The 22,578-nt window shown below is 42.4% G+C and overlaps 1 protein-coding gene across 3 annotated transcripts in view; it reads right to left on the reverse strand.

Annotated features, from left to right (window-relative positions):
* The window catches only part of MYO1C (myosin IC), a 131,833-nt gene that overhangs the window by 17,454 nt on the left and 91,801 nt on the right, over positions 1–22,578 (reverse strand). For all 3 annotated transcript variants that reach the window (XM_040423539.1, XM_040423537.1, XM_040423538.1), the window contains exons 15-26: positions 21,236–21,330; positions 19,864–19,910; positions 19,665–19,745; positions 18,916–19,021; positions 17,940–18,057; positions 17,745–17,858; positions 14,862–14,938; positions 14,545–14,613; positions 12,756–12,840; positions 4,737–4,896; positions 3,531–3,614; positions 1,271–1,364 (exon numbers count right to left, since the gene is read on the reverse strand). In XM_040423539.1, the coding sequence (XP_040279473.1) occupies positions 1,271–1,364; positions 3,531–3,614; positions 4,737–4,896; positions 12,756–12,840; positions 14,545–14,613; positions 14,862–14,938; positions 17,745–17,858; positions 17,940–18,057; positions 18,916–19,021; positions 19,665–19,745; positions 19,864–19,910; positions 21,236–21,330 (1,130 nt within the window). The remainder of the gene's footprint in view (positions 1–1,270; positions 1,365–3,530; positions 3,615–4,736; positions 4,897–12,755; positions 12,841–14,544; positions 14,614–14,861; positions 14,939–17,744; positions 17,859–17,939; positions 18,058–18,915; positions 19,022–19,664; positions 19,746–19,863; positions 19,911–21,235; positions 21,331–22,578) is intronic.

Consider the following 22,578-nt stretch of genomic DNA (forward strand, 5'->3'; position numbering starts at 1 on the left):
TTTCGGTCTGCAAAAAAAACCAAAAAAACGGATGACGTCCGTATGGCATCCTTTTTTTACGGATCTATTGTAACAATGCCTATATTTGTCCGCAAAACGGACAAGAATAGGACCATGTTCTATTTTTTTTTTTTTTTTTGGGGCTATGAAGCAGACATACGGATGCGGATAGCATTTTGCGGACCCATTGAAATGAATCGGTCTGCATCCTATCCGGAAAAACACGGAAACAAAATACGTTCGGGTGAATGTAGCCTAAGGCTACTTTCACACTGCCAAATGCGCTGGAAAAGCTACTGAAACATACTATATACCGGGCTTGTATACCTTTCTTGTCTTCTGCAATACTGCAGGTGACTGCACTATTCAGTGGCATAGTGGCATCCAGGAGAAAAAACAAACAAAAAAAACCCCTCTATAGCCAACGGATGTCACAATATGCATATACAGTGACAACCATCAGAGGTATACATCAGGGAATCATATATCAATGTACACCTACGACTGACACAGAAAATACAGTGGGAAAGTAGCCCACAGAAAAGATACTGGGGGTCATTTACCAGATGTGTACCAGTTTTCTGCTGTACCAAAGTCACAAACTGCATTTTACATACAAATTTGAGACATTTTACATTTTTCACGCTGCTCTCGCCACTTTCTTCAAAAATAGACAGGGGACGGCCCCAGAAAACTGGTGTAAATCATAACTAAAATCTATGTCTGCTCCTAGCTGGTATAGGCTTCAGTTTCTGGAGCACGGACATCACAGATTTAACATTTTATGTGAGTGAGATTTTTTATTTTTTTTTTCTACTAAGACTGGGGTGTATAAGGCCAGTCTTTAGTAACTGGGCCCCTCAGACTTTATTCATGGCTACTATGATCCCAAAAATGTATAACTGCTGTCAGATTACCGTGAGAATACAAGTCTCAGGAATTATGAAGTATACAACCAAAGCCAGAAGTGTGAAGAAGGTTAAAAGGAACCAAAAGGCTCTATTAGCTCAAAAATTCTCTGTTGATTGGATGTGTGCAAGTGAGCAATAAAATACCTTCCGTTTTAAAAAAAAGAATTGGTGGTGTTCAAAGCACAGCAACCATCAACCAAGAGAAAAGCAGAAAGCGGCCTTGCAAAAAAAACAACTCTATTCTGAAAATTTGAGCTCAGAAGAAGCGATTTTTTTCCAATGAAGTGAAACACAGACAAAGAAAGCCCCAGAGAGGGAGAAGCAGGAGCTGAAGATCTCCGAACATATAAATCACTCACCAAGTCGAGTGTTTATGAAGAGTCTTGGAACGCTCTGCGGATAATTGTCTTTTTTGTCCTTGAATATTTCACTTGCGACAACTTTCTGTTCAAGCTGTGGAAACAAGAAATGTCTATATTTAGACACATATGCATTTATCTACCGTTATGTGCAAAATAATAGCAGCAAACAACCGAGAAAAAGCTCATTCCTCGTGATAGCATTTCCGTAAACACAAAGGCACTGGGAGCGCTGCACATTCAATTCCAAATGAAAACATGAACACAATATCAACTTCTAAACTGAAAATGAAGAAAAGGGAATAATGGGCTGTTCAAAAAATAAAAGGGTTTGCATTTTCAGTTAAAAACTTGAATATTTACACTATAAGACCTCTTTCACGCGACAGTTTATTTTTTACGTTTCCAGGCCGTTTTTTGCAGTCCGTATACGGCACCATTCATTCCAATGGTTCCAAAAAAAAAAAAAAAAAAAAAAAAGAAGAATGTACTCCGTATGCATTCTATTTCCGTTCCTTTGAAAGATAGGCATTCTATTATTGCCCGCAAATCACATTCAGTGGCTCCATTCAAGTCAATGGGTCCACAAAAAACACGGAACAAATACGGAATGTACTCCGTACGTCTTCCGTATCTGTTCTGTTTTTGCAGAACCATCTTTTGAAAATGTTATGCCAGCCCAATTTTTTCTAAAAAAGTAATTACTGTATACTGTATATGCCATACATAAAAACGGAACGGAAACGGAAATACAACGGAAACAAAAAAAAATAAAAAATTAACAACGGATCCGTAAAAACCGGACCACAAAACACTGAAAAAGCCATATGGTCGAGTGAAAGAGCCTAAAGTGATTCTTTACCAGCAGGTACAACATTTGCTGCCCTCCTTTAAATAAGGGCCATATTTAACACCCATTTCTTCACAGAATGAATTACCTCACTAATTGAACGCCACACTGCTATTCATTTGAATACCCGCCTTTCATTAAATGAGTCGATTACACCCAATTAGCAGTGTGTATGTCATTACTGTTGATTTTGTTGGCTTCCCATTACTTGGCTACACCTAGTCATGCATTGTTTCTCATGTTGTATTATCTTTTCTGCCAAAAACACATTAGTGATGTTAGACTTCTACTATTTTGCACATAACTGTATATACGGTAGTAAGAGGGCTGTCTGGCGGAAAATTTATGAATTGGTATCAGTCAACAAAAGGATTTTGTGTTGTGCCATGGGTGAGGGGCAAAATGTGGGTGGCACGGCACACGACCGGAAATAGTTTTCAGGTTCAGTCTTAGGCCTCATGCACACGACCGTATTTTGTTTCCTTGTCCGTTCCGGGTTTTGTTGCCGATAGGATGCGGACCCATTCATTTCAATGGGTCTGCAAAAAATGCGGACAGCACACCATGTGCTGTCCGCATCAGTATGTCCGTTCAGTAGCCCCGCAAAAAAAATAGTGCATGTCCTACTTTTTGCTAGTTTGCGGACAAGGATAAGCATTATTACAATGGATCCGCAAAAAACCTGCTTATATCTGAAATAGTCATGCCAATGTGCTGCTCCTCCATCATGGTATAAATATTTTAACATTTCATAGGCAATGCATGTAAACTACTTTTATAATATATTTTCTGTAAAAAAATTAAAAATAAAGTAAAGTAAAGGGAAGAAATGCATAGGGTATTCGGTTAGAAGAAGATATCTCCTAGAACTACGAGATCAGTAGGAGTCTGACCTCTGGATCCCCACTGATCACAAGAACGGGGACCCCCAAAATGAATGGAGAAAATAGTTGAGCATGTGCAATGCTGGTCCATCAATTCTCTATGGGACTGCTAGAAATAGCTTATTAAGACTACTTTCACACTCGTGGTAGCCTTTTCCGGCAGAGGAACAGCCTTTTATCGGACCTCTGGCCCACCCCCATTATAGTGAATGTGGCCGGAGTGGACTTCCCACGGCACGGTGGACTTGTGGTAGCACAGATCCGACAGGCTGTTCCCCCGCCGAACAGCTTGCCGGAAAAGGCTACCGCAAGTGTGAAAGTAGCCTAACAGCTCATATTGATAAAAGTGACATGGCGCATGCAAGCAGCCACTCCATTCAATTGGGTATTGGGACCCCCCCTCCCCCTGTTCTCATGATCTGTCGGGGTCCCAGCAGTCAGACCCCCACCAATCTAATGGTAGCCTATACGGTGTAGCTTCTTCTAACTAGAGTTTTTAAATTAAGCTATTTCCATTCAGATTTACCTGTTGTTTCCACTCAGGGCTGATTCGTCTACAATACTTCCACACCATGTTCTTCATGCACATCTCTCTGAGGAGCTCAGAAGCCTAAAGGAACAAAACTCCATCTAAGCAATCTTCACATTCCAAAAAGTTGAGGCAAAATATAGATACATTAAACATATACATGTGTCTACAGTCATTCAAGTCAAATAAAGTAATACAAAAAATTGTAACAATTTTTTTTTAAAATAAAATAATAATGTATAATTAATGTGCAACTGTGGGGCACAGAAAAGAAAATATCAGAAGGTGAAAGACATAACTGAAAATTTATATTTTTCTGAGTTGGTGATATGCTTATGCCAATGTGAAGGTCCGTAATGAAACGTAGTTTAAAAGACTGGTCCTGAAAATTTGATGCGTATTTCCATTATAACAATCCTCGCTGCCAGGCCATCAGGCAAGAAGGGTCATTTCAATGCCTTGTGTAGATAAGTCAGATAGGTCACTGCGACCCATTCTGCTGAAGGATGTGCATCACAGACGTGGGTCCTTAATCTATTCGGCATCTTTGGAACGTATGCGCAGCACGGTGGCTGAGTGCTTAGCACTGGTGCCTTGCAGCGCTGCGGTCCTGAGCGCATACTGTGGTTTCCTCCCACACTCCAAAAATATACAAACAGGCAAACTAGCTTCCTATGAAATTGACCCTAGTGTGTGTTGGGGTTGAGCGCCTATATGGCAGCCAATGACTTCCCAGGGAGTTGCCTGAGCCACACAACTATCCCTGCACTTCAGGTTCCTGTGAGAAAAGCACATGATAACAGGACTGCAACCAGGCCCACCAGTCCTAGATTCTGGGGAGTGCCACTTTTAGCTGGATCAATGTGTTGAAAACACTGCTCCAGTTAAAATGAATGTCACAACAGAGAGCCACTGGGTCCATGCTACTTAACCACAGGCTGTGGAACAGAATGATAACACCCCTCAGCCTGCACCAGGATGCTGACGGCCTTTAGTGTGCTCCTGACATCTTGTAGGCTACAGCCTACAGCAACCACCCTCTGTAGATCCATAGAGCTTCATCATGAGATGCATAATTCCCATCTACATGAAGGTTGCACATATGGCGGCTATCAACACTTTTGTTCTACTAAAATTCACTGATCATTCAGATGTTAAAAGCCAGCAAGTTACCACAGATTATTCCCTTCCCCATCTGCTTACCTCTCGAAGGGATGGGGGTGGGACAGGCCAAGCCTTATCTAACACGCTTTTTGGTACGTTGCGATGAAGGTTCATCAGGAATGAGTAACGCAGATAATCCAGGAAATATTCATTCTCTGGGCAGCGAGGCTGATTGCGGTAAATGAAGCCTTTGATGAATCTGGGCAAAAAACATAATCTTTTACTTGACAGTTCTCAAAATACCAGCTTATCAATCAGAACATTGTCTGTCAGACCTTTTTAGACTAAAAGTTTTATTTCCTATTTAAATAAACTATTTAAAATATTTAGGAAAAAAAAGCCAAAAGGGAAACCAGTTGTCTTTACGAAAGAACCCCTTTAAAGGGGATGTTCTATTTTGACAACTTATCCCCTATCTACAGGAAGAGAGCTAAGGGGGGCATTTACACCACAGATCTTTTGTTTTACACACCAACTATTGGTCTGATTGGACAGATATTGGTCAGATAATCTATTAGTGTAAATGCACAGCGTCTGATCCCAGCAGTCGGAACCACAGTGATCCCGAGAACTGGGCCGGTGCTCCTCGTTTGAATGAGGCCGCAGTCAGGAAAGTATCTGTCACTGCATTCAGTTTTATGGGACTGCAGGAGATAGCAAAGTACAAGCGCTCAACTGTCTCAAGCAGCATACAGCTGAATGGAGTTGCAGCACACATGCATGACCGCCACTCCATTCAAACAGCAGACCATGGGCACTGTTCTCGTGATCAGCATGGGTCCAACTGCTGGGATCATACATGTATCCCCCTGTCCTGTAGATAGGGTATACGTTCTTGCAATGGGACAACCCCTCTAGTGTGCAACTCATCAAATTAATGGGGTTCTTCACCACTGCTGAAGTAAATAATTGGTTCTCACAAGGATACTTCTTACACAAGGCCCTCTGCATAGGGAAGAGGGCAGTGATGTTGTATTCGCTTTGCATGGGATAGTTAGCATCACGTATGAATAACCGTGGATCAGCTTGTCATGCCAGCAGTGGACTGAGCGTCCAAACATGATGGTGGACCTATTTACAGACCTGTCGTTATCTTGAAGTGTAACTTGGAGAGGATAAAATGGGGGTCACTTCCTTTCACAGGAAGTTCAAGTCTTCCCAAAAATATTTTTAGTCTTTCTAAATATAAAGCAAATAAAGACCCTCCAACTGTTTCTATCACCACTGTGATTTCCTGCTCATCTCCTGTTGATTCCTTCCAAAACCCTGCAGCTAGTGGGAATGAAAACAACTATGGAAACGACAAGCTGTGCTGAGGTGATAAGGGAACCAGTGAGACAATTTAATACAAATAAAATACCTGCCTGATGAAGGCCAAAAGGACGCTCTTGGTCTCCCTTGGGTGAATGATGCCCTAAGGCAGGGGTCAGGTACCTCCAGCACTCCACATGTTGTGAAACTACAAATCTCAGCATGCTCCATTCACTTCTATGGGAGTTTTGAGAACAGTCGAGCAACTGTGCATGCTGAGAATTGAAGTTTCACAATAGCTTGAGTGGCGGAGGTTGCCGACTCCTGCCCTAAGGATATTAATGGTGTATACCGGGATATTTTCCCAGCATATAAGCCAAACGTAGACTTTGAAAGTAATATGAACAGAGTTTAGAGGGGTGTCCGCTCTCATGATCAGCGGGGGACCCAGCAGTAGGACTTCCAAAGCTCTAACAGTGAGAATGTCAAATTACTGGAACACCCTTTTAATTAACGATAGTTCTCTAAGGAAGCAATATATGATAGAACACTATATATCAAATAATTTAAGCAATGTCAATTATGATGAATACTTAACTCCAATTATGTCATCAGTCCATGACTGTGTGGGGTGTTATCAGTCAGAGGTGACCTCACTCAGGCTGGGTTCACATCTGCGCTGTGAACTCCGGCACCTGTATCCAGCGTACATGTCGGCTTTCAGCCAGAAAAACGCTACACACAAATTTTTTTCGGCAGATATGCAGGAAAGCGTCGGATTACCGCCAGATCCCATTACAGTGAATGGAGAACTGGCGATGGATGGTGGCATCCGGATGTGCCAGATACAGTGAACTCCGGCAGTCTGTTCAACCGCCGGTACAGATTGCTGGAGTTCACAGCTCAGATGTGAACCCAGCCTCACTGGGATTCATCTTGGGAATACTAGATCATGACCATTAAAATATTTATGGCATAATGTATGCATGAATGAATGATCATGATAATTGCCCAGGAACAAAAGGCAGAAGAAAACCCTGACCATGCATACATGAAATTCACTGCCATCAATGGTAGTACTGGTGTAAACTGTCCTTCATAGCAACTAGGCCACATTGACACCTGCTCCTGCTGAGCCTCAGATTAGTATCTGAAGAACCTTTGGTGTCTGTTCTGACTGAAATGTCCAATCAAATGAAATGCGTATGCTAAAAATAAAAAAACATGTAGTCAGAAGTATACAGTGATGAATAAAACACAAAAATGGTACAAAAAATGTAATCTAGGAAAATCAATTGATTTAACCAATGACAACTAAAGACAATTTCAACCGGGAATTTATTTTCAGATTGCGAAGGGTTATCCAAAGAAAAATTATATCCAACTGCCCAGGTCAGTGGTTCTTCACTCTGCTCTTTTTACGGCCTAGACAGACCCCAGAGATAATCAGTTAATCTGCCTCCATTACATCACACATGTACACACTGCATAATCTACCTCAAAGACGCACGTCTACAGTGATGTAGGTCATTAGTATCACAAATGAAAGTTCAGTAATGAGGCATCTGGTGAGGTTTTATTCTTTTATCTGAAGTCAAGAATACATTTTTATGTGTGTCCAACCTCTTAAGGCGAGTCCATAACTATATTAACGCAATAACTAGATGTAGATTGTAAGCTCTTGCGGGCAGGGTCCTTTCCCCCTCTGTACCAGTCTGTTAATAGTTTCAGTATTTTATACTATGTATGTGTAACCCTCTCTTGATGTACAGTGCTATGGAATTAAGGGAGCTTTCAAATAAATAAAGAAGAAATATTATTTCCTGGTATACAGTTTAGTTAGGTACATCATAGGGCAGCACTTTTGTTTTATTAAAACCATTCATTTTGCACCCAAAACATTATGGACAGTATTTACGTTTACTGATCGTAATGAAACTAAATTAATTCGATTTACTGCTCAGGCAGTTGTAGATGTGCAGTATATTAGATGTATAGTTTTTTTTTCAATCAGATATTTTTTTTATTAATACAGTTTTTCCATTGACAGGCAAATTGCACATCAAAATCATACGGTCCAGTACAATTTGGACCCACAAGAATGTCTCAGACAAACCAATCACAGTTAGTCAAACAGTAAGGGTCCATTCACATGTCCGCAAAATGGGTCTGCGGACCCATTCATTTTCAATGGGGCCGGAATGTGCTGTCCGCATTCGCGGATCCGCCAAAAAATAGAACATGTCCTATTCTTGTCCGCAATTGGCATTTTCTGAGAGTGACGGCGATGTGCGGACCGCAAAATGCGGAACACACATTGTCTGTGTCCGTGTTTTGTAGATCCGCAAAACACATACGGATGTGTGAATGGACCCTAATTCATGAGTGCATTCCGTCAACAATTCCCCCCCCTTTGCGTCTATTGAGAGCCAGCCAAGGACTGCATACTCCAGATCTATCTATCCATAGGCCTCAAATAGCCTCAAATTGCAAGACACAGTTTCTTTTACGATAAACCCCCTTTTCCAACCGAATCACTACATTCAATCTTGCAATAAACTCTGCTACGAGCGGAGGAAGAGGTTGAATCCACTTTGCCGCCAATGTTTTACGTGCCTGGTATAGCATTCTATTTATTCCTGTAATAACAGGTGACTGCAAATTATCCGTATCAAAAATGCCAAGCAGGCTCATTTTGGGATCAGGAGAGAAATTTCACACTATATAGAGTATTTATCAAATGTATCAAGGCACTACGAAGTTCCATAGCATGTGAAAGAGATCAGCCTCCGCCTCCCCACACTTCGGACAGCAGGAATCTCTTCTATACCAGGTTTTAAAGAGAAATAGTGGAGTCTTATATACTCTATGTATCATGAACAGCTGTGACCGTCGAGCTGCTTCACCGGTAGACTTTCGAGATAGCTCCCTTTACTGCTACTATTGCCACCACAGTATCAAGCGTCTGATTAGATGTGTACTGTAGCGACGATGATTTGGATTGTGCATCCAGTGCGTGCCTCAGCTGCAAGTATTTATAGGAGTGAGTGGAAGGGAGGTCAGACTCCCAGTCCCTGAGAATATAACTGCCCAATATTCCAAATTCCTCTTTTTTCCCCATTGGGAAAACCCAGTCAATCGGGACAGTTCTGGTAGTGCAGGATTGTTCCATATAGGAGAGATTTAACAACCCTGAAACACCCAAAACCTCTTTGGCCTTTGCCCATACCCTCCTCATAAGCCCTACAATCGGTGCAGATTTTATTCCAGAAACCACATCCCCCTCCAGAACCGCCAATGGTGTCGAATATCCCAATGCCCATTTAACCAGCTCTCCCCCCCTCCCCACACCCCGCTACCTTGCTCCATCCCTTCAAGTGTTGCAGCTGGGCTTAGGGAGTTAGGCAACGCAAGGCCGCCTGCATCCTTGCAGAGTTTCATATTTGATTTTGCTCCTCTTATTTTTCCAGAACAAAAATCAAAAGATTTGTTGTATTTTATAGAAGTAGTGCATGGGTATCCATACCGGTGAATTATGGAACACACATAGAAGTTGCAGCATTAACACAATTTTAATCAAATTGCCCCTACCTACCAGGAATATGGGCAGCTTATGCCAGGAGGCAGCCTTAAGTTTGAACTTGGCCAGTAACGGTACTATATTGCACAGACTCTGTGAGAGCAGGGACAGTGGAAGTATCACAGACTTATCCAAGTTAATGAGCAGCCCGGACTGTCTAGAAAATTCAGAGATGAGTGAGATAACAGGGTCTATGGATGAGGCCAGATCGCCAACATACAGCAACATATCATCTGCGTAGAGCGATACACGCTCCTTCATATCTCCTCTTCTAAGGCCCCGCAGCACCGGCGTAGTTCTAAATAGGCAGGCCAAGGGTTCAATAGCGATAGCAAATAAAAGAGGGGATAAGAGGCAGCCCTGCCTGGTTCCCATCTCCAGTGCCAGAGTCTACCTGTGAAGGATCCCTGCCTGGTTTTGGATGCACTACCACAATCGCCTCTCTCATCGAGCTGGGTAGAATACCATCCCGATAGGAGTCCTTAAAAACATTGAGGAGATGTGGAAGTAAGTATTCCTGGTGCTCCTTATAAAATTCCCCCGGCAAGCCATCCCCCCAGGCGCCTTCTCATTAGGGAAGCATCTTAACGCTAACTTCTAACTGGATGTCCCCATCTAACATTTCTTCATGCTCCCCAGACAGATTGGGCACTGAAATGCCCATTAAGTACAGTTCTCTATCCATCGGGCTGACCGTCAGCCTTGATCGATAGACTTCTTTAAAGTAGGCATGGAATACTCCTAATACATCTATCTCCAGTAATTAGGTTTCCCTGCATATCCCTGATAGAGATCACACAGGAGGGGCCATATTGTGCTATAATAACAGTGGCTAGTAAGTGACCTGCACTCTCACCCTCAGTTAAGTACTTCTGGGTCCTAGTTTATCCCTGGCTCTTACGATTAGATGTTCCTTTAACAAGCCTTGAGCCTCCTTCCAGTTATTGGCCTTTTCCTGTGATGGATTTGCTATATATTTAGATTCAGTGCTCAGTGTATACTAACACTCATATTAGATGTATAGTTACCAGAAATGTGTCAATACCTAGACAGGCTCTCTAGTAGATTGTGAAAGCTGTACTATGTCGTTCCCTGTAGCTTTTTTTAAACGTATGGTATTTTTGGTGATTCGGGAGAGTTTTGGACCACTTTTCTAAGCCATATGAAGTTCAGAAAAGTTCTGGCAACAGATTCTGCGGTGAAAAAAAACCCTGCAACAAGCAATGAATAGGATCCGTTAGGACCAGGATCTGCCATTTCCAGTATTCTGCAACTAGGCCAGAACAGAATACTAGAATTTAGGCGCAGATGTGCACTTAGCCTAAGGGCTCATGCACACAAATGCATTTTCTTTCAGTGTCTGTTCATTTTTTATTTTTTTATGCAGATTCATTTCAATGGGTCCGCAAATTTTTTTAAATTCAAATATGGAAGTTACTCGGTGTGCATTCCATTTTCGTATGTCCGTTCCGCAAAGTGATAGAACATGTCCTATTATTGGTCGCATCACGGACAAGCATAGACCTGTTCTATTTGGGGCCAGCTGTTCCGTAAAATATGGAATGCACACGGATGTCATCCATATTTTTTGTGGATCCGTTTTTTGCGGACTGCAAAATAGATACGGCCGTGTGCATGGGCCCCAAGTCTCAACCATTGTGCTATGACAAAAGGTTGCCAGGACTTTAAAAGCATAAATCGGTATTGTCCTTGCAGAGGGTTTTTTTCTACTTACAAAATATATTTGCCATATTTTAATCATTTACTGGTTCTTGATATAGCAGTTGCCTGAAACAATAAAATCTGTGTACACCGCTGTCATGTACTTATGTTCTGTGAAGATCTCAAGCTAGCAGATATTGAGAGAGAAAAGCTGCATTTACAGAGGTAAATGGTTTTGAAGTAGGGATCGACCGATTATCGGTTTTACCGATATTATCGGCCGATATTGAGGATTTTGAACGTTATCGGTATCGGCATCTATTTTGCCGATATACCGATAACGTATGTGGAACACAGAACGCGCTGCTCTCAGCGCGTTCTGTGTTCCCTCCGCAGCACAGGGGAGAAGGAAGCAGTGTCTCCTCCCCCTGTGATGCTGCTGCCGCCAATGGCAGGAGAGGAGGGGAGGGGCTGTGGCCGCTGCGCCACCAATGAAGATGAGTCTTTCATTAATTCACATACAGGAGGCGGGAGCTGGCTGCAGAATCACATAGCCGGGTCCCGACCTCTATGAACGGCAGCTGCGGTCCGCGGTAGTTAACCCCTTAGGTGCCGCGGATCACAGCTACCGCTCATAGAGGTCGGGAACCGGCTATGTGACTCTGCAGCCAGCTCCCGCCTCCTGTATGTGAAAGAGAGGTATCTTCATTGGTGGCGCAGTGCGCCCCCCCCCCTCAAGCACCCTAGTATTAATCATTGGTGGCGCAATGCGCCCCCCACCCCCATTCCAATAGTAAAAACATTGGTGGCGCAGTGCGCCCCCCCCCCCCCCCCGCAGTATTAATCATTGGTGGCGCAGTGCGCCCCCCACCCCCATTCCAATAGTAAAAACATTGGTGGCACAGTGCGCCCCCCCCCACCCCCCTGCTCCTCCGATCGGAGCCCCAGCTGTGTAATCCTGGGGCTCCGATCGGTTACCATGGCAGCCAGGACGCTATTGAAGCCCTGGCTGCCATGGTAAGCTCCATGCTGCTGTGTGCACAAAGCACAGAGCAGCAGGGACAGTGTGAGATCCTATTCACCCTGATAGAGATCTATCAGGGTGAATAGGACAAGGGTTCTAGTCCCTAAGGGGGCTAAAAGTTAGTAAATAAAAAAAAAAAACACAAAAATATTAAGTATAAATGAAAAAGATTCACCAAAAAAATAAAATAATACACGTTAACAATAAATATAAATTTTCAGCAAATTTGTGTAGGAAATTATTTTTTTTTCCTCAAAAATAAAAATACCCAGAATATCGGTATAAATTATCGGCTATCGGCCTGAGAGTTGACAAATTATCGGTATCGGCCCTAAAAAATCTATATCGGTCAATCCCTATTTTGAAGCAACAGGTCTTGCAGCACTACATCTAATATACATTAGAATCTCACACCTGAAAACTTCCTATAATCAGTTTTGTTTCCTGTAGGTAAAAATGGCACATTGTTATAAAAGAACAGATCATTCAGAATGGTACAAAAATATAGTTGCCATCATTAGACATGAGCTATTAAACTCACCTTCGAATAACCTCCACAGCCGATTTCCTTTTGGCAGCCTTTCGGCGGCCCACTGTGCCTCGCCACCAGGACTGGATTTGTATGGCTGTAAAAACAGATTTTTTTTAAAGTTGCCTTCAAGAGCAGTTACATATATTATACACTGACACTATCGTCCATTCTTCGGTACATTCACATCTGCGGCATCCCGGCTCCGGCAGGTTGTTCCGTCAGCCTGCCCGAGTTTTCCGGGCCCGTCCACTTTCCTTTGAAATGCTGGCTTTTGTCCGGCCGGATCCCATTATAGTCTAAGGGGTCCAGTAGTGCTTGGCACTATCCAGCTATGCTGGATCTGGAGGACTCTGGCAGGCTGTCCTCTGCAGGAACGGTGTGACGGATCCGGAATCCTGCAGATGTGAACGTACCCTTATCCATGGATGTGCACTGTAGAGACACCAAAGGAAAAATGACAACCAGAATATATCTGAACGCACAAGACCTTAAACAACCACATGCTGGACTAAATTTCCTATAGTCTATAGATGAGGTTATAAATTTTGTCAAAATTTGAGTAAAATAAAAGATCATACATATTTCCCTTGCAAAATGTAGTGTTATGATTAAGTCCTTAAAATGAAGTCCTTAAGAGCGAAAAATGCTTGTTGCTAATAGTAGGCTGTCCTGTGTGGGACCCCTATTATGTCCCAGTAAGCAAGTGGGCAACCCGTTTAATTGATATCTGATAGAACAGGATTACCTCCGTGCACCTTATGTAGACTTTACAAATGTTATATGTACGGTCAAATCTGTTACTAGAGATATTGGAAGAGGACCCCATGTTCTTCTAGGCACAAATTTACACAGCTTGTCCTGCTGCTAGAGATTTTGGGTGGTTAGAACAGAGACCCCGACTGTCCTAGCCCATGGGGCTTTACAGGGCTGAATGTTGAGACTTCAACTTTATAAAAATGAACGTCTGGTTTCATGAATGAGAGTCTCAGTGCTGTTGCAGGATGTTGGCAAAATGTAGCCTATAAATGGGTTAAGGCTACTTTCACACTGCCGTTTCTGGGTCCGCCTGTGAGATCCGTTTCAGGGATCTCTCAAGCGGCCCCAAACGGATCAGTTTAGCCTCAATGCATTCTGAATGGATAAGGATCCGCTCAGAATGCATCAGTTTGGCTCCGTTCTGCCTCCATTCCGCTCTGGAGGCGGACACCAAAACGCTGCTTGCATCGTTTTGGTGCCAAACGGATCCGTCCTGACTTACAATGTAAGTCAATGGGGATGGATCCGTTTACACTGACACAAATATGGTGCAATTGTAACGGATCCGTTCCCCATTAACTTTCAATGTTTGACCGTTTGACTTACACTTAGACTTAGATTTTTTATGGAGAGAATAATGCAGACGGATCCGTTCTGAACGGATACCAGCGTTTGCATTTATAGGTGCGGATCCGTCTGTGCAGATACCAGACGGATACGCACCTAACGCAGGTGTGAAAGTAGCCTAAGAACAAATGCAGGGAGCATGTAACCAGCGACACATATGCAACCGCAGTACCATTATAACAGCTATGTTGACAAGTTACCCAGTAACCCTGTGTCCCAGTTACAGAAGATTACAAATAAATATGTGAATGAGAGAGAGAGAGAGATAGAGACAGAGACAGAGACAGAGATATAGATATATATATATATATATATATATATATATATATATATATATATATATATATATATATATATATATATATATATATATAGAGAGAGATGCCATTTAGAGGCAAATAGAAGACATACTCACCAGAATGCTTCATGTGTAGGAATTTTTGTCGCTGATGGAATCCTTTCCATCTAGCCTGGAGGAAGGTTGCTATAATAATAAAAAAAAAAAATAATTAAAAAAAGGTCATCATCTTGTGTTAATAAGAAAGCAGTAGATGTACTTTATTTGAATACAGCACTATAAAGGATGGGAACCATTAACATACAGTAATACATGGCCGGAGTATATTCAATGCGGAAATTACTAACTAAAAAGGAGACACACAGTCATGTACACAGGAGGACGTAAGCAACAGATCAAACAAAATGAAAGAGTAATAAGACGAAACAACTAACCTATGCCTTGCTTCCTCACTTCTAAGGCATCCTCCGTGGCAAACAGGGTTTTTGGGAAACGAATAAAAATTTTCGTCCTTAAAAATAAAAAAATAAAGAACATAACTGGTACGGGTCATAATGCAAAAATGAGAATTCTGTTCCCAGAGATGACAGCAGACTAACATCTTACAATATAGGAGGAGATAATCAGTGTTATCTTCATAAAGGTACTCCCAGGAGTAAAGACCCATTTAGGCTGGGTTCACATCTGCATCCTTAATTCCAGCAATCGGTTCTGTCGGGGGAACAGACTGGTGGAATGCACTGTACCCAGTGTACATGTCGGGCCTCGGCCAGACAAAAAAAAAAGCAACATTTTTTTTGTCTGGACGAAAGCTGGGACATATGCTAATAGGCGGCCGGATGCTATTACAGTGAATGGGGATCCGGCTGTGCTGCCTGATCGTCAGAGGAGACAAGAGCTGCATTAACATGCAGCAATGACTTCTGCTGGATGGGGTCAGGGGTTACTACTGCGATAACTCTTCCCCATAGAGAATCATTGTTTCTGGGCAGCAGATCCCTGTTGGGCCTCTTTCACACTACCGTTTTTTTTTTCCGTTTTGCGGATCGTTTTTTGCGTTACGTATACGGAACCATTCATTTAAAAAAAAAAACTGAATGTACTCCGTATGCATTCCGTTTCCGTATTTTGTTCTGATGAAAGATAGTACATGTCCTATTATTGCCCGCAAATCACGTTCCGTGGCTCCATTCAAGTCAAAGGGTCCGCAAAAAAAACGGAACACATATGGGAATGCATCCGTATGTCTTCCATATCCGTTCCATTTTTGCGGAACCATCTGTTGAAAATGTTATGCCCAGCCCAATTTTTTCTATGTAATTACTGTATACTGCATATGCCATACGGAAAAACGGAACGGGAACACAAAAAACGGAACAACGAATCCGTGAGAAATGGACTGCAAAACACTGAAATAGCCATACGGTAGTGTGAAAGAGGCCTTAACAAGCATGATCTGCTGCCCAGAAATGATGATTTAGGTGTCCGCATCATTGATTCTTTCACCTGATAGGTGAGCCGGTCATAGGATGATTGGCTTCACCTTCAGGACTCATACAGATAACAGTATGTGTTTTGCTGTCTGCAAACCGCGTAAAACATGGATACCGGTGGTGTGCATGCTGCCATTTTCTTGTCCCCTTCTATAGAAATGTCCTATTCGTGTTCGCAAAACTGACAAGCATAGGACATTTTCTATTTTTGGGGGGGGGGACTGAACAGCTCGGTGCGCGGTCCGCATATTATTTTTTTTGCAGCCCCAGTTAAATGAATGGGTTCGTATCCGATCGACAAAAAATGCAGCTCAGATGTGGAACAAAAATACGATCGTGTGCATGAGGCCTTACATGGGCTGATTACTGGGAACGAGAGTTTCCCGATAATTGTTCTTTATAAAGGTACCTTAAGTCCAAAATAACCTGCCCTTGGCTTATTAGACATCATCAGGTGCATGACAGCAAATGTTACATTTAACGTACTTTCACACTAGCGTTTTTCTTTTCCGGCACTGAGTTCTGTCCTAGGGGCTCTATACTGGAAAAGAACTGATCAGTTTTATCCTAATGCATTCTGAATAGAGAGCAATCCGTTCAGGATGCATCAGGATGTCTTCAGTTCAGTCTTTTTGCCTTTTCAGGACGGAGATGATACCGCAGAACACTTGCCGGAATGCCGGATCCGGCATTTTTTTCCCAATGACATGCATTAATGCCGGATCTGGCCCTGAGTGTTCCTGCAAAATGGATCCGTGAAAAATGTGAAAAAAATAAATGCCAGTTCTGTTTTTCCGGATGTCACTGGAGAGACAGATCCGGCATTTCAATGCATTTGTCTGACAAATGCAATCGGTTTGCATACGTTTTGACGGATCCGGCAGGCATTTCCGGTGACAGAACTGCCTGCCGGAATCCTCTGCCGCAAGTGTGAAAGTACCCTTAGTTTATTAGCGTCAGGTAACAGCAGTGTTCTATTACCAACCAGGACAAAAAAAATAAAAAAATCTAACGCAAAGATCCCATCACGTTAATGTTTTTTTTTTTCTCCCAGACACACCCGACCAAATATGTAAAAGTATACTCTGAAAAACTGTATATAGTTTTATATAGCTGCCATCCGGACAGAAACCTGGCAGACATATGCCAATGGAAGACAATTTTGTCATACCTCTGCCCCAGAGAAGTTTTACAGATGCTGTACAGTATACATCCGGACATATACTGTGAACTGTGTGGAAAACATGGCGTACACTGAGCCTGAGCTGACAATGTTTTCCACAGAACCACAAATATTTGACGCCACTTTTGTGGTGTAAGAAAAATGCAGGTCACTTTTGCGGCAGAATCTGCGACTTTTCCCCCTTCACGCCACTTTTTTAGAAGTGGCAAGAAAAGGTGGAGTCACCTCTACATAAATCTGGTGCATCCTCCAGTAGCGTAGGGGAAAATCAGGACACCAGTCTTGATAAATGTCCCCATTGTTGTTAAATTTTTAGTCCAAAGATTTTGGCATGTTGATAGATCATGGTGCTGTCCAAATCTTGCAAAACTTCCAAACACACCTACTGCATGCTGGGTAAAATCCCTGACTGTGCAAAAAGGTCACCTCTTGTACCAGTCACTCCTCATGTTCTTTTCACACTGCGCAAACCTGGTCAGCTATGAGTGAAAGATGCCACAGTGGCATCCCTTAAATGCACGTGATAGAGGTTTCCATCAGGAAATCTCAGGATAGACAACGTAGAAAAATTTTGAATAAACGATTATCTTTGTGCAATTCATCACATCGTGTAGGTTACCCAGAAGCAGCTCAGAGCTCACCTGCCCATTTTATACTCCTCTGGTTTATACCCAAGGCTCTTGACAAGAACTGCCACTCCATCCATTGCGCGTCCGTCCCAATTTGGCCAGGTTTCAGGGCAAAGGGATTTGTACCTAGAAAGATTAAATCAGGATGTAAACCTGTACATATTGTTAATGGTACGGTGGAACACCGATTCACTTTAATGCCAATACCTCTGTAAGAAGATTTCATATTTTCGCCTGTATGCAAATCCAGCACGACGTACTCTCACATTCTCAATAAGCCCCAAATATTTCACCTGGTGTCTAATGAGAACCTCATCAAAGCGCGCTAGCAGAGAATCAGAGCATAAAAACCATCATCATAAAATCACAAACACAACGTAGTAACCATTTCCTAACCACATACTTTAAACACACACTTTAGGACCTTTCGTCAGTGGAGTTTAACAGGTTTGATCCCTGGGGGCCAAAGCAGAATGAAGGGGCCGTGGTGTTCACTTCAATGCTCATACAGATACAGCAGCACTGTATGGCAGCTGTGCCTGGTACTGCAGCTCTGTCCCATACAAGTGAATAGGGCTGCAGTACCAGACACAGCCGCACTCACAGGTATGTAGCTGTGTCAACAACGGAGGGGATGTGTTGCCTTCATTCTGTTGATCGGCAGTGGTCAGACCTTATGAGTATTCAATTCTAAAGATGGGTCATCCGTGTTTAAGTCCCACTAAATCCCCTCTTTTTTTTTTTTTAAATCAAACTTTTCTTCACACTTCATATATCTAAATTTTAAAACATTTTACTTTCTAACACATATTTCGTTAACACTGATTCAAGGTAGTCTGTGGTTTATAAATGAATTTCCAGCAGTCTGCAGTAAGGGTACAGATGGGTGCTACCAGTTTTGGGGGGCGTCCCTGCACAATCTGACATTATCCAATCGGTGCTGCCAGTGTCATACTGTGCATGGACACCTCCCCAAACTGTTAACACCCATCTGTACCCTTACTGCAGACTGCTAGTAATTCATTCATAATCTTCTAGCAGAAATATTAATGGAATGGCACAACAGAGTCATGGGAATAGATCCTCCAGAATTGTGACGATATGGGGAATGCAAGTTGTTGCTAAAACAGACATGTCAGGAAAGGCAACAGGTCCTCTTTAAGGGAACAAAACTAAGACATACCTGCTTGTTTGGCATCATTTGGCTTTATGCAGCGCACATAAGAAGGATGCTTAGACATAAGAATTTCCATCAGTTTTGATAAACTGTTTTTAAACTGAGTTGCTGCCTAAAATATAATAAGAATAAAACTCTAAGTGTAATGAATTATAACGCAAAACGATTTAATAAAATAGAAACCTCCCTTGGAGCAAAAGTTTGCTTGGTCACAACACTATACTGTATATAGTCCGTGAAAACTGGGCCATATATAATTTAGCAAATGCAGGCCTCTTCCTAAATGCAGACCCCCCGGCAATCAGCTGAAATCACTTGTAAAGGCTGCAGGCATCTCCATTGCATGGTTGCAGGAACTCTCCTATACAATATCTATATGCTCTGCCAAGCAGACAACTCCATTAAAAAAAAGCAATGGCTGGCAGAGGCTAAGTGAATATAGATCTTATAACACTGTCATTTTCAGGTACTAGTCTATTTCTACAATGGGGGCCTATGGGCACTGTGTGCCTATATAGTCTGAGGTATGCACTGGAGGTAAAGATTGGGAAATCCTCCCAATCTATAACCGACAGACGCTGTAGAACACAGTGTAAAAGTAGCTACAGGAACTGAAACTTTCAGTGGAAAACAAAAATAAAGTGCCATCAGGTGACTACATCTTTCATGTGCATAGGTCCGTAAAGGCCTGTAGAGGAGTACATAGAAAGAGCACAGACTGTGCCAGTTGCTTTCCCTCAGACAACTGCTCATACCGTCTCTGGCCTCTTCTTGTCAGTCAGCTCGGATCTGTCAAAGCATTGATGAGCTATTGGATTTCCAGAGTCACACATAACCTGTGACAGAAGAGAAGAACATGCATGAGTGTTCGGTGGCTGCTTCCTAGGAGGCTCAGCGTTCCTGAAACGTAAAACCATTTAACCTACAATTATACAGAGCCAGTCATTCACTTACCTCTTTCAGATTTCTAAACAGCAGATCATTGTTTTTATCCAGAAATCCTGTAAGAAAATTGAAAGACCATTTAAAGAAACTTTCAGCAACGCACGCCTGTACTTTATAAGTGTATAAGTCTGACCTTTTAATTAGTGTTGAGAGAAGCGAGCTTCGGATGATTCACCCAAAGTCGCTTAGTTCAAAACTTTGGAATAATGCTGTACGGAGATCTGTCTCCGGACAGTATTAGAATGTATGGGCTCCGATGAGGTGAAGTAAGGTATTCACAAAGTCGCACGTGTTGATTTTTAAATTGGAAAACCACTTGATACTACTCGGAACCGAAGCGCACATGCAGTTTCATAGGTACAAATCTGCTGACAGATGCCCTTTCAAGCAGCAGAGAGGGAGACAAACTGCTGCCAGCAGAACAAAAAGAAAAAAAAAAAAGACATGCTGAAACTCAACATGTCCAATCTCCCTGAAATCTGCTACTGGAGGATAGTCAGGAGGCTCCTGCACACATGACAGTCTACTGCCTGCTGGACACTAAAGGTGGATTTAGCCGAACTAATAATCGTCCAGAATATCGGGAACGAACTTGTTCCTAATAATCTAAATGTGTCTCCCATCACCAGTTGAATGAGCAAAACGCTCGTTCATCGGGTGATCCTGTTGTTCGTGCAGGCACTCGAATCATTGTTCCTGGGCAGCCGATCATGTGGTCTAAACATAAATTTTGTATGGGGACGCGGGATTGCAATAGCGATCCCTCGTTCTCATACTATGGAGGAGATCGCTACATGTAAACGCAGTGGTCTCTTTCACTGATCGAGCAGCCAACTGTCAGCAAGGAACGTTTCCTTCCCGACAATCTGCCGCACTATCGGCCTGTCTAAACCCCACCTTAATTTGTATGGGCAGAATCCAAGTTCAAGGAAGCTGCTAAATATGGTTAAATACTTCGTTTTTAGGGTTCCCCCCCACAAGCAATAGATCTGCCTGCACGGAAAACTGCCTTGCAGTGTCACAATTGCAGTTTTACATCCAGTTTTGGCTGAGACTTTTCCCCTTTGAAGTTTCTTGGCTGCACTTTGTGCAGTAGTTGGATATTTGAAATTCTTATTCACCACAACATCCACAGCCAAATGGCAAAGAAATGGCAAATGTGAACACACCCTTGTTTTTTGCAAAACAGAACATATTAAAATATTTAAACCCATCACAACACAAAGGATGAGCTGTGTGGAAATGTTATTTCATTAGCAGGACATTAAAACCAGATATGGGAATCGGGGTACATTCACATGTTACCGCAGCAGTCATATCACCATTTGCACAGTGTTGGAGGTTTGAATTAATCCAATAAAAAGGAATGAATGCAAGTTACCTACTACACTGTAATTCACTTCTCCTGCATAGTGGAGCAGGCGGAACTCATCTCTTCCAAGACATTTTCTAGTTTTCTGGTCTCCAAGTTTGTGTCTAGATAGAGAAAGCAAGTGATAGATAAAGACCAAACAATTCAGTCTCCAGAATCCAATCTGTGCACATTTTATTTTTATTTTTTTACCATTGGAGGTATATGTTGGCGTAAGTACTCCGTACAGGAAAGCACAGAGAACAGAAAAACAACAACTTTCCTATACAGTAAATTAAAGGTAACAACAAGAAACGTTGCCAGACACTAGGTGCACAGGGGCCAGAGGATGCATTCAGCATGTGCAGCAGCGACTTTCCTGAAGCATACGCCAAGCTTCGTGAAAAGGCAAAATGTGAACAGACCGTTTTGTGCAAAGGTTCACATTCACAATGTACAAAAACAAATGCATTAGCCAACGTTAAAACCTGAATAATGTAATGGACTTTCAGAAGAGAAAAGGCAGGGATGGTGGCACTTTGTTTCTAATGTAGAAGGAAGCCCAATCTTCCTACATTACAATCTGAGAAGTCCGGTACATCATAAGACTCATGTGAGCAACAAGACCTGCACTCTTAGAACACCTTTCTATCCAAAGTCTTGCATCATGAAGAGCAGGGGAAGAAGAGAATTAGGTGAAAGGCAACAATGTTATGCCCTAGGTAATAATGAAGCAGCTTAGAGCTGATAAATGAGGATGGAAACTGTTGGAAATTTGGGTCTTGTGAAGCAAACGTTTACAGATGGTATCGTCTCTGCAACAGGAAGCCGGAGTTTACACATTGCAATGTGCGGGCATACCCACCCTGTAAGTATGCCGAGTGGTTTAAAGGGGTATTCCGATTCAACTAAAAGGTTCTATAACTCAGGAAGTAAACAGTGAAGCCCCATTCAATGACTAGAAGAGGAGATCTTGAAAGTCATGTGGAACAGGTAAAAGTATAATAGTGAGAAAAATATGGAATGAACAAGCATTATTTGAGTACCCCTTGTAAGTGCCCATAAGACAAAAAACCTACATATGATAATGACACACAACACACCAATTCTAAGCCTTAATAAAATAATCATTGCAAACATTTTACAATTGGGCAGTAAAAAGAACATGTAGAATTGTGGGTTCTCACGACTAAGGCTAGTTGCACACTAGTGTTAAAATCTTCCGGCAGAGGAACAACCTGCCGTAGTTCATCGTATCCAGCACTGCTGAAAAGGGCCGGATTACCGCCGGATTCCCATTGACTATAACAGAACCCGGCAGGGATCCGGCCTGTTTCCGGCATTAGTGCCAGGATTCGAAAGGACAAAAACTT

Source organism: Bufo bufo, chromosome 3 (genome assembly GCF_905171765.1).
Source record: "Bufo bufo chromosome 3, aBufBuf1.1, whole genome shotgun sequence".
NCBI classification, from domain to species: Eukaryota; Metazoa; Chordata; class Amphibia; order Anura; family Bufonidae; genus Bufo; species Bufo bufo.